The sequence below is a fragment of the Vidua chalybeata genome, chromosome 23, assembly GCF_026979565.1.
Source record: "Vidua chalybeata isolate OUT-0048 chromosome 23, bVidCha1 merged haplotype, whole genome shotgun sequence".
Classification (NCBI taxonomy): Eukaryota; Metazoa; Chordata; class Aves; order Passeriformes; family Viduidae; genus Vidua; species Vidua chalybeata.
In genome coordinates this window covers 999,466-1,012,198 of record NC_071552.1, presented here as the reverse complement: position 1 = coordinate 1,012,198, position 12,733 = coordinate 999,466, and the positions used below count along the sequence as shown (strand labels likewise).

Below are 12,733 nucleotides of genomic sequence, written 5' to 3'. Positions count from 1 at the left end.
CTCCTCTCCCGCAGAGCCCTCCTTCAGCAAGGACCAGCACCTCTTCACCCACATCAACTCCACGCACGCCAGGCTGAACCTGCAGGGCTGGAGCAGCGGGGGCTGCCCCATCACCGCCATCGTGCTGGAGTACCGGCCCAAGGGCAACTGGGTGTGGCAGAGCCTGCGCACCAACAGCTCCAGCGAGGTGTTCTTGACCGAGCTGCGCGAGGCCACCTGGTACGAGCTGCGCATGAAGGCCTGCAACAGCGCCGGCTGCGGCAACGAGACCACGCAGTTCGCCACGCTGGACTACGACGGCAGTGAGTGGGGACACGGGCTGGGGGAAGTGCCACCAGAGCGGGGGGTCCCGGCACGCCGAGTGCCCACCTGCCCGTGCTCTGCCCTAGGCACCATCCCCCCGATCAAGTCTGCCCAAGGGGAAGGTGATGACGTGAAGAAGCTCTTCACCATCGCCTGCCCCGTGATCCTGGCCACGCTGGGAGTGGCCCTGCTCTTCATCATCCGCAAGAAGAGGAAGGAGAAGCGGCTGAAGAGGCTTCGAGGTGAGATGGGATTCAGAGGCACAGCAAAGGGGACCCCAGTTTGTGTTCCTGGGCTGCCTCATTGTGCCCTAAACTGCTCCCTTACAAAAAAACTTCTTGGTTTTTGTGTCTCCTGCACAGATGCGAAGAGTTTGGCAGAAATGCTGATCAGGTGAGTCTTGCATCTGCCTGTGGCTGGGACTGGGTGGGCAGGCAGGGAATAGGTGGTGCTGGGGGTGGTCGTGGCTGCTTTTAAGCCCAGGTCCAGCCCTCACTCAGTTTCAGACCTTCTCACGCTCACACCCGTCAAGGTTGCGGCAGTGACTCTGTGGCGCAGCAGCCCAGTGCTGCTGGATGCTCCTGCCTGCCCGAGGCTCCCAGCACCCACACTGGAGCTTGCCTGGGCAGAGCTGAGCCCCGGGTGGGCTGGCTGGTGGCAATCCCCAGCCCGTGCCAGGCTGGAGCCGCCGGGGCTCTGTCCGGTAATGGGCGGGTCTGCGTCCCCTCTCACCTCACAGCAAGAATAACCGCAGCTTTGACACGCCGGTGAAGGGGCCCCCACAGGGCCCCCGCCTGCACATCGACATCCCGCGGGTGCAGCTCCTCATCGAGGACAAGGAGGGCATCAAGCAGCTGGGTAAGCACAGGCAAAGCTCCCATCCCCTGCTGCCCCAGAGCGCTGGGGTCCCATGGATGGACTGAGTGTGGGCCAGCAGGTGCCTACAGTGCCTGGCCAGAGAGGTCTGAGCTCCAGCTCCCTCGCACAGGGGATGACAAAGCCACCATCCCGGTGACCGACACGGAGTTCAGCCAGGCAGTGAACCCCCAGAGCTTCTGCACGGGCGTCTCTCTGCATCACCCGGCCCTGATCCAGAACACGGGGCCCCTCATCGACATGTCCGACATCCGCCCCGGCACCAGTGAGTGTGTGTGGGGCCGGGCTGGCTGTGCTGGGGGCTGCACACACGGGGCAGGTGTGGGGGGACTCTCCTCCAGCACTGGCTGTGCCCAAAAGCAGCTGCTGGGAAGGAAGAAGGGGTAGGCTGTGCTCCAGGGAGAGAGGAGAGCATCCTGGCTGTGAGTGGGAGGGCCCCACCGTGACTCTGCCGCCTTTGTGCCGTAGACCCCGTGTCGAGGAAGAGCGTGAAGTCTGCGCACAGCACCCGCAACCGGTACTCCAGCCAGTGGACACTCACCAAGTGCCAGGCGTCCACCCCCGCGCGGACCCTCACCTCGGACTGGAGGACAGTGGGCTCCCAGCACGGCATCACGGTCACCGAGAGTGACAGCTACAGCGCCAGCCTCTCGCAGGACACAGGTGAGCAGGGCCACCGCCTCCCTGGCACGGCTGCTGGCAGCAATCTGCTGCTTTGGGGCTCGCAGAGACCCCGAACTGTGAGTTCAGGGTGACGGCAGAATTTATCAGTGGGATTGTGGAACCGCGACTTGGTGGCTCTGAGCAGCCAGGGCGATGCCCAGCTATGGGGACAGATAGGATCATTAAAAAACAAAGTGGTTTGGGTTGGAAGGGACCTTATTGCTCATCTTGTTCCACCCTTCTGACGCTGTTGAGCCAGGGACAGGCAAAATGACTCACATGATTTCAAGAAGGCAAAATGAGCATTTATTCAAAAGCACTTCTCTCTTTTATAGAGAACATCGTGAACTTTAATTCCATTGGTCTTAGAGTAAAAACATTTCACCTGGTTGGTACACTGGACTTAGGTCAGCGTGGTAGAACATATCTATAAACAATGTGAACAGAAGGCAAGATAATAGATTTTTTACATTCTTTTTGGATTTTTTCCCAGGCTTAGTCTGGCAGAAATCTTTCTCTTTTTCTCTCTGACTGAACTGAGAATATCCACACCCTCCCACTAGTCCGGGTTGCTCTATGTCCTGTCCCTGAAGGTGGCCAGGTGTATCCCAGCAGGGACAGCCTGGGCATTCCCACGACATGGAAAAAGGCGCTCCCAGGCCAGGGAGAACTCGCAGGTAGGTGACACACCCTCTCCCCACAGACAAGGGGCGGAACAGCATGGTGTCCACGGAGAGCGCCTCGTCCACCTACGAGGAGCTGGCGCGCGCCTACGAGCACGCCAAGCTGGAGGAGCAGCTGCAGCACGCCAAGTTCGAGATCACCGAGTGCTTCATCTCCGACAGCTCCTCGGACCAGATGACCACGGGCACCACGGACAACGCCGACAGCATGACCTCCATGAGCACCCCGTCCGAGCCCGGCATCTGCCGCTTCACCGCGTCCCCGCCCAAGCCCCAGGACAGCGAGCGCGGCAAGGGCGTGGCCGTGCCCATCCCACACCGCGCCAGCAAGAGTAGGTTCCCATGGGCTATGTGGGGGTCCTGCCCGGCCTCAGCGCCCCAGAGCTTCCCAAAATCCTTAAGAGGCCTTCCCAGTCCTGTACTCCTCGGCATTCTTGGTATTTCTCGCCGCGCTGTAATGTTCTTTCTCTGTTGATTAATGTCGTTCCCCATTTATTGGTATTTCATCCTTTCTTTGGCAGTCCATCCATTGCTTGGTATTCCACCCAATCTTCGGGGGGTTTTTGCCAAGTTCCTTGGATTTCTCCCCATTCTTTAGTGTTCCTTCCCATACCTTAATATTTCCCCCCTGTATTTTACTGTTCCTTCCCACTTTTTGGTATTCCTTCCTATTTGTTAGCACTCCTCACTGTTCTTTCCACATCCCTCAATATTGCCCCATGTTTTTTTTTCATTATTCTTTCCCATTTTCAATATCCCTGTCTACTCTTTACTGTTCCTTCCCATTCTTTAGGATTCCTTCCTATTTGTTGGCATCCTTACTGTTCTTTCCTCATTCATTGATATTTTCATTATTTTTGTTGGTTTTTTAGTATTCTTTTCCCTTCTTTAGTGTTCCATCCCATTTTTCAGTATCCCTGGCTATTCTTTACTCTTCCTTCCCCTTCCTTAGTATTCATTACCATTTTTAATATCCATCAGTATTCCTTGTTATCTCCCCCCCATTTTTCAGCACTGCCCCAGACCCTCAGTACCTTCCCCATTATTTGGTGTTCTCAGTATTTCCCTGCCTCGTTTTTAGTATTCCTCAGTGTTTATCAGTATTTTTCCCCCTGCTTTAGTGTTCATCAGTATTCCTTGGTATTCCTCAGTATTTCTTCCCTATCCTTAGTGCTAGAACCCCGACAATCTCTCACCCCCAGGAGTTTTATTACCTCAAAATAGAACAATACCTGGAAGAGAGATTGAAAAAACCATAGGTGGGAATTGATAGTTAATTTATTTACTGATTATATAACACACAATATAATGGGATCATCTTTCTCCTGAAATTAGACCACATATTTTAATGGCATGGTTTAAGTAGCACAGAGTGTATTAGGTATAACACAGTTGTAACCTTAAAAAAAAAAAAAAAAGGAATTTACAGAACCTATTATAAAGCATACAGGATTTAAGGCAATAGTGCTATAATAACACCAATATAATACCTCTAAGAGACAATATAATAACACAGGGCTTTATATATATATAAAAATCTATATAATATTATTTTTATATATTTAACTATATATTTTTATATGTTTATATGCAAATATATACATGTATATAAAATATACATAAATTTTTATATTCTTAATATAGAATTTTATATATTGATCTACAAATTTCTATATTTTACATAGCAATTTATATATTGCCATATAAAAATTGATACATTTATATATAGGTTTTTGAATACTTACATGTAAATTTTAATATCTTTATATAGAGATTTATGTATATATCTATATATTTTTTTTGTATTTTAATATAGACATTTATATGTATTTATATAGAGATTATGTACTTTTTAATATATAAATAATATTTATTATATATAATAGTTATTATATATATTTATTATATATAATAGTTATTACATATAATATTTATTATTTAAATATATGTTATTACATATAATATTTATTTATATAAAAATAATATTTATCTTTTAATGTAAAACTTTATATATATACACATAACCATAACTCCTAAAATTAAGGTACTGACACATATAATCCCATATGTATATGTGCTGTATCCTATATTAACACCACAGATCCTGCATTAATTACATTCTCTCCACATCCTGTGAAGAGAGGAGCGTGCCCTTACAGCACACACTGCACAATATATACAATTAAAGGAGCAACGCTCTTGGGCTAGAGGTGTTATATGTTGCAAATATAAAAGGCAAACTAATAACAGGGTTTTAGATCTATGGACATATAAATCCTTAAATTAAGGCCCTACAGCTGGAGGTGATGCTGCTGAACACAAAGGGAGCAGTGTAATAGAACAGGAATAAACCCTATAACACCAATAACAGCCAATATAACAACGCGGGCTCTTATCCATACATAGACATAAAACCCTTAAATTAGGGCACTAACTGTAGATGATGCCATAACACAACGCAGCAGAATCTGTGGTTTATGGCAGCACAGCCACTCACCTTGGCAGGGTAAAGCTGGGTCTAGGACACACCAACTCCCACTGCTGGGTGCTGGCACAGGTGGGACACAGAGCACAAGGAGCATTTCCCCCGTCCTGTACAGAACAGGATCTGTGCCTGTCCTGTATCAGACCTTCAGCATCACGTTATTGCTACTATAACAGTGTATGACACTGTGCATTCAGTATTACATCACATTATAACATCTATCACTGTACATTTGGCATTATAATTAACACTATTACATCACGACACATTACAGGACATCGTGTACAGCGTTGAACGCTAGAGCCTGACGCACCCCAGGCGTTGCATTGCACGGAGCAGGACAATTTTGGGATGGCAGTGTGACACGTTCTTTATAGCACAGCACGTTCTCTATGGCACAACACGTTCTCCCTGTACAGCAGGGCCTGCTCTGTGTAGCACGAGACGTTCTCCATAGAACACGTTCTCTGCAGCCCAACGCATTCTCTGTAGCCCAGGTTCTCCATAGCCCAACATGTTCTCTGTAGCACAAAATGTTCTCAACACAACACATTCTTTGTAGCCCAGGTTCTCCATAGCCCAACATTTTGTAGCACAAAATGTTCTCAACAGAACACGTTCTCTGTAGCCCAGGTTTGCCATAGCCCAACATTTTGTAGCACAAAATGTTCTCAATACAACACGTTCTCTGTAGCCCAGGTTCGCCATAGCCCAACGTGCTCTCTGTAGCACAAAATGTTCTCAACACAACAGGTTCTCTGTAGCCCAGGTTCTCCATAGCCCAACATTTTGTAGCACAAAATGTTCTCAACAGAACACGTTCTCTGAAGCCCAGGTTCTCCATGGCACAGGTTCTACATAGTCCAACATGTTCTCTGTAGCACAACACGATCTTGATAGAACAGGTTCTTCATAGTACAGGTTCTCCATAGCCCAACTCATTCTCCGTAGCCCAACGTGTTCTCCGTAGCCCAACGTGTTCTCCGTAGCCCAACGTGTTCTCCGTAGCCCAACAGGTTCTCCGTAGCCCAACGTGTTCTCCGTAGCCCAACGTGTTCTCCGTAGCCCAACGTGTTCTCCGTAGCCCAACGTGTTCTCCGTAGCCCAACGCCAATATGTCCAGAGGGTGGGGGGAAAGAGGGTCCCTGCAGAGCCTTACCTGCCTGCTCTTCCCTCGGCAGGTGACTACTGCAACCTCCCGCTGTATGTCAAGTCGGAGGCCTTCTTCCGCAAGCCCGACGCGCACGAGCCGTGCCCGGTGGTGCCGCCGCGGGAAGCCTCCATCCGCAACCTGGCCCGGGCGTACCACGCGCAGGCCCGGCACATGACGCTGGAGCCCGGCGCCAAGCCCCTGGGGCTGCCTCCCCCGGCCTCCGCCGCAACCACCTTACCTCAGAGGACTCTCCCCATGCCCGGCCCGGCCGGCCCCGCACCCGCGCCCGCCGCCAGCGCCGCCCCGGCTCCCCCCGTGGCCGCCGAGCCCCCCGTGGCCGCCGCCGCTGCCGAGGCGCGGGTGCCCACGCACTCCAAAGTGGGGGGCTCCAGGGACTCGCTGCTGGAGATGAGCACGTCGGGGGTAGGCAGGTCTCAAAAACAGGGTGCCGGAGCCTACTCCAAGTCCTACACGCTGGTGTAGGGCCGCCGCCGGATGCTGCTCGTTTCCCCGCGCCGTTTATATTTAATTAACAAACTTGTACATAACGGACTCTTTTGTATAAATGAAGCTATTTTCTTCTTCTCCGAACAGAAAAAGAAACCAGGGCACAAAGAATTTGATGTTACAGATTTAAAAATATAATATATATGTAAACATATATATATATTTCACATCATTTTGAAAGGGGCACAAGGAAAGACTCAGCGACTTTTTTTTTTTTTTTTCTCTCCCTGATCTTGTCGGTGGTTTTAAAAAAGGAACGTCTCCGAGACATTGCATGCTATTTTACTGTTCTGAAAACAGCAGGAGTTGCTTCAATTTGCAAATGCTTATGTGTTAATACCTTTTTCTATGAAAAAAAACCCAGCGCTGTGTGCAATAAAGGTTATGTTTATACGTGGGGCGTTTGTAAAGTCAGCAGGGAATTAGGCAGAGCAGGGCTGGGGCAGGACAGGGCAGGAAGATGGAGAGGGACAGCCCAGGGCAGCCAAAGTGCAGAAATACAAAGACAAGGGGTTGAATATTAAAGAATAATAAAGCACGTATCCACCTGCAGAGCTGTGGGGCAGGAGGAGGGTCAGAAACTGGAGCAGGGTCCTGGGGATGGTTCCATGGAGCAGGGCAGACCAGTCATGACCAGAGTGTGCCACAGCACTGAGAGAGCAGTACCAAGTCCAGCTCCAGCCCAGGACAAACCATGGTGCCAAACAGGAATGCCGGTCCAGCTCATCCAGAGGGGCGAACGGCTGCCCAGACCCTCGTGAGCCACAGCACGGCTCCGGCGGCTCACGGTAAGTGCAGGGGGGCTCCAGCATCAGATCCAGCACCCAGCGAGGCACAGCAGCTCCTCCAAGCAGGGTCTTGTTCCCTGGGATGTGTCCCAGCCCCACCCGGGAGCAGGAGAAGGAGCACTGCTGTCCTTGGTCACGCTGGAACGCGCCCTGGGGGATCCAGCAGAGCCTGGAGCCCGGGGAATGCAGCACAGAGCCCTGACCCACGGTGTCTCTGCCTCCCTGGATCCTGGTGAATGTGGCTCAGGGCAGCACAGCACTGCACAGGAGCCCCAGGACACGGGGCAGCACTGAGAACCACAGTGAGACCCAGAACCGCTTCAGCCTGTAATTTGTTCTTATTTTCCCCTTAGTTTTCACCATCAGCCACACCAATATCAGACCAAAGAAATGCTGGTGCTTCCCCCCTTTCATACAAGGTTGTGAAAGCAAGAGAACTTGAAACCCCAGGGCTGCCAGCCCTCCTTACCTGCTCCAAAGGCAAAAAACAGCTCAGGCCATTATTAACTCTTGTTCTAGTTACCCAAAGTAGAACTTCCCCTTTCTGAGGAGCTTCTGGTGTTGTCTGAGGTGTAATTAACTAAATGCACTTTCATTTCCTTTTTTCCTGTAATTTATAAGCTCAAGTTTTGGTGGTTTTTTTTATTACTTTCCCATCCATGCTTGCTACCAACTGGTTCCAGCTCTTTCCTTACAAACAGATCCATTTCCTATTTTAGCCCAAAGCAGTTGAGTATCTACGCACACATTTGTACCATTCTCTTTTTTTATTTCTACTCCTGACAGGGTTTAATTCATCAGCTATAATCAAGCACTGCAGAGGTCATTTTTTCAACCTCTCTCTCTCCTTGACTTCTTCTTTTTTTTTTTTTTTAATTGGAGTACCCGAATTAAAATGACATGCAAATACAGTGATGTTACTGCAGCTTCCACGTGCAGCTCTGCAGTGCCCTTCCCAGCCTGCTGGCACACTGGCCAGCAGATCCTCCTTTGCCATCTGGTTCTTCCTAACTAAGGTAACTCCTGGAATCCTGCAGAGCAGGAAGCGCCTTGGCCAGAGCCTGGCAGCTGTTCACCTCTGAGGCTTGAGAAACAAGCTGCTAAGACAATTTCTTGTGCCCGTTTTTTATCATTTTTGGCCATTATTCAGGTACCTCTCAGAGCCAACCTCTGTCAATGAAGATCCCATATGGATAGGGGCACCCTTCCCAGCCAGGCTGGTGGGGAGGCATCAGAGCACATAACATTTATAAACCATTACATAACACAGGTTTTAAAGAAAACCAAGTGCCAAGCCCTTAAACCAGGGTCACAGCCAGGCAGCACCTCCAAAATACCAACCCCAGGCTTAGAATAGAAATAGAAGGGGAAAATATAATTAAAAATAGAAGAGGCAAGAAAAGGCAAGCCGTGTTCAGCTGTGAGAGTAAGCAGATTAGCAAGATAAAAAGAGGAACAGATTAACAGAGATTAATACAACTTTATTGGAATTGGCTGGTGCAGATTTCCTTCTACATCTCAGCAAGGACTCCGCCTTCCCTTCCCCAGCAGGCACAAGCCCTGGCCCTGCACAGTTTAACACAGCACGAGTTCCAGCAGTCCCCCATGAGCCCCGCCACCCCCATGCTCTCAGGGAGCCCCCTGCCCTTCACCACAGCAGGATGGGAAGGAGAACAGCCCGCTCAGGCCATGCCAGCCCAGCTCTGCCTTCCAAGAGCAGAGAAGAAACCATCAAGCTCAGGAATGCACCAGAGGAGCAGGCCAGGGGGCTGGGTGGGCTCCGAGCCCAACACCAGCATTGCCACGTCTGGGGAAGGAAAGCAGGGTCACCCTCAGGACAGAGTCCCACCCAGTGCCTGCTCTGGAACCAGGACACCCCAAGCAGTTCTCCCCAAGCAAAGGTAAGAGCAGCTCCCAGCTCGCCCCCTGCTCCCCTCGTAGCCTGCAGCACGTTCCCTTGGCAGTGTCCCACTCCAGGCTGGCCCAGACACCTGCTGGCCACCCTGCTGGCCACACAGAGCAGGGCACGAAGGCAACTTTCCCACCCGGCTCCAGAGGCAGAGTGGAGGAGGAGGAGGCACAGGGGAGGGTTCTTGGGGTGAAACAAGCCCCAGCTGGGCAGTGACCAGCCTGCACAATCAGACTGTGCAGGACCCCCTCCCACCCACACAGCTGCTGGGGCTCTCAGCATCACTCCAGGGCTGCCAAATGTGCTGTCACGCCTGTGCCCTGCCCCAGCAGCCCCTCAGCAGCTGTGACCTGGCCCATGAAGTGATTCTGTCTGGGGAAGGACTGAGCAGGACCAAGAACTCCCTGTGAGCACCAACGCAAGGGCAGAGAACCTACACCTGCACCAGGAGCTACGTATCGGGGGCAGGTTCACAGTCACCACGGCCCCAAATGTCTCTGGGGTACAGAACATACAAACAGGAGGGATGGTGCAGGCCACAGGTGGCTGCCGTGGCTACTTCTTCTCCTGCTTCTGCTGCTGGTACCTCCTGAAGTGGGTCTGGATGGTGATGGCTGCCCTCTCAGATGGGTCAGTGACCTTGCTCTCCTTGCTGGCATCGGGGGTCACGTCACCTGGGGGGCAAACAGAGCATCCCAGTGAGCACAGACAGTGCCAGCAGCCCTGACCAGGCTCCCATGGGGTCAGTGCCTCCCCACTCCTCAGACAGGACAGCTGTCCTTGCTGCAGAGCTCACAGCATGAAACCACGACTCCACCGGCTCCCAGGGGCATCTCCAGGGCACAAGGAGCAGGGAACAGGAGGCAAGGCAAAGCCCAGCCTCCCTGGCAGTGCTAAGCCCTCTATTTACACAGCTCCACTCCCCGAAGGCCGCAGCTTCCCCACGTTTAATCACCACGTATGATGCTCACTTACTTTCGCACACACAAATAAGATTAGAAAGAAAGCCCGGCCCCGCGCAGCAATAAAGCTCTCACGCTGACAAATGGGAGCCCTCCCCACTCCCGCTTAATGTGGCATTAGGGAAGTATTGTGAAATTCAACAGGAACTGCATCAAAGCCACTCAGCAGTGCTCCTCTAAGCCAGTGTGTCACTGCTAAGCACCCCCCGAGCAGCCATCAGGAATCCTGGGGCCAGATGCTGCTGAATAAACTCACCGCTGCCACCTGAACCCGTTTCCCTTCACTGCCTACGAGAAGCTGCAGAGTAAAAGGATAAATAAAAGGAGGGAGTGGGCTCCCCCCTGCCCTGCTCAACAAGACACTGCCAGCTGTGAATCCTGCCCAGGGGCAGAGGCTGAGGGCACTGGCAGGGTGAGCCCTGGCCGTGCAGCTCTGCCACAACCTGACGTGCCCGAGGGGCTCAGCCCCTGGCATCCCCAGACCCGCATCTGGAGTGAAACCCCAGCCCAGCAGCCAGGCTGGGCAGAGCTCCTGGGCCACGAGCAGGGATGGCACCCCCAGCCCCCGGGGCCCCTCATCCGCTCAGGAATAGAACGGCTCAAATCCTCTTTGCTGAGCACTGCAGAGCCTCGAGACAAGAGCAAAGGCAGGAGGGGGGTGGATGCCAGGGGGCTTTCCCAGAACAAGGAGAAGGGGGCTGTTTTATGGGGCAGCATGACCCCGGCTGAGTCAGTGGGGCAGGTTTCCAGGCAAGAGCTCTGCACAGACACATGTGAGGGGTTCTCTATTCAGCCCTGCAGCACTGGGACCTTCACTGGCTACACACATTAACAACTATCTCACCATCAAGTACCCCTTAATAATGTCACAGACAGATTTGTGGAAGGAGAAAGACACCAAGAAGGATGCAGGTACTGCAATGCCTGCTCTTCTGCTGTATCCAGTCCCAGCCATGAGTTCCATCCATTACTTGTGTAAATTGGGTTGTTTTTTTTCCTGTCTCTCTGCCTGTTCCACACTCACCTTTCTCTCCAGAAAGCGAGTAGATGCTGTTGTGTCGGGAGTTCCTGCCTCTCTAGAAAGGTAGAGAAATAAAATAAAAGTTAGTTCTCTCCCAGGCAGAGGCAGTGAGGGCAGTCCCTTTCAGGCTAGCCAGGAACCCTTCCACTCTCCATTCCCTTTGGGAAGCTGGAGCATGCTTACTGTTGTTCCCTTAAAGAGTACTGATTAATTAAGCTGCATTTATGGAAAGACCTCCAAGGAGAGGCAGGAAACAGCTTTGCATCCAAACTCAGAGCTGTGAGATGCTCCAGTCCATGGATGGATGTTGGCACAGGCTATCCTCACTGGATCTGCATTTCAAACCAGCAAGGAGACAGCCCCTGCACCATGAACCTGCAACTCCTGGGCTGCCAGGTCTTCCAGCGGATATTTCCATTCCTAAAAATAAGCTTGAATTTGTCTGCAAATACCTCTCCAACATGTTCCAGCTTACCCTGCCCTCCTGGCATCACATTTCTCCCTTGCCTACACCTCCAGGCTGCCTGGCTCACAGCTGCCCCTGCAGCAGCATTGCCACCCCCTGGGCCAGCTGTGCTGGCAGTGCCAGCAGCCCTCACCTCGCTGTGCTGGCAGTGCCAGCAGCCCTCACCTCGCTGTCCTGGCAGTGCCAGCAGCCCTCACCTCTCTGTGCTGGCAGTGCCAGCAGCCTCACCTCGCTGTGCTGGCAGTGCCAGCAGCCCTCACCTCGCTGTGCTGGCAGTGCCAGCAGCCCCACCTCGCTGTGCTGGCAGTGCCAGCAGCCCTCACCTCGCTGTGCTGGCAGTGCCAGCAGCCTCACCTCACTGTCCCGGCTGGTGCGGCGGCTCTGGGACACGCACTGGATCTGCCAGGGCAGGGGTTGGTACACCAGGTAAGGCAGGGGCTCCTCACGGAACAGGTTGGTGCCCAGCTGCACACAGGGAAGGTTTTTCAGCAGGGAAGAGGACAGGAGAGGAAGAGGAACAGAAAGAGCTGCTCAGCCACAATCATCACCAGAGATCCCAGCCCTCCCTGGCCACTCACTGGGGTGACACCACCCCACAGAGCTCCCAGCCCTCCTGCCCGGGCTGGTTTGGGAGGCACAGAAGCCATTCCCAGCAGGGCAAGCAGCAGCTGCTGCCTGCTCTCCAGCCCAGCAGAGAGCAGCCCCAGGCAGGTGAGAGCAGCACTGCAGCAACAGCAGTTCCCTCTGGGCACTCACCTGTCTGACCACCCTCACCACAAAGAACAGCGCTGTCATCAGGGTGCCCAGCATGGCCAGGTGTGCAGGGTGCCCTCGGCCCGGGAGCTCTGGGAGCAGCACGCCAGGACCTCCACCAGCCAGGACTGAGCTGTGCCTCCTTGGGCAGGCAGAGGCCAAGC

General features: G+C 52.5%; 1 protein-coding gene across 2 annotated transcripts in view; it reads left to right on the top strand.

The window, feature by feature from the left end:
• DSCAML1 (DS cell adhesion molecule like 1) overlaps nt 1-7,063 on the top strand; it is a 95,933-nt gene extending 88,870 nt beyond the window's left edge. The window contains exons 26-33 of one of the 2 annotated variants that reach the window (XM_053963544.1): nt 15-302; nt 390-545; nt 666-696; nt 1,058-1,161; nt 1,292-1,444; nt 1,648-1,842; nt 2,546-2,857; nt 6,192-7,063. In XM_053963544.1, the coding sequence (XP_053819519.1) occupies nt 15-302; nt 390-545; nt 666-696; nt 1,058-1,161; nt 1,292-1,444; nt 1,648-1,842; nt 2,546-2,857; nt 6,192-6,646 (1,694 nt within the window). In that variant the 3' untranslated portion in view covers nt 6,647-7,063. Of the gene's footprint in view, nt 1-14; nt 303-389; nt 546-665; nt 697-1,042; nt 1,162-1,291; nt 1,445-1,647; nt 1,843-2,545; nt 2,858-6,191 lie in introns of both variants that reach the window. The other variant, XM_053963543.1, reaches the window with a different exon arrangement.
• The last annotated feature ends 5,670 nt before the right edge of the window (nt 7,064-12,733 follow it).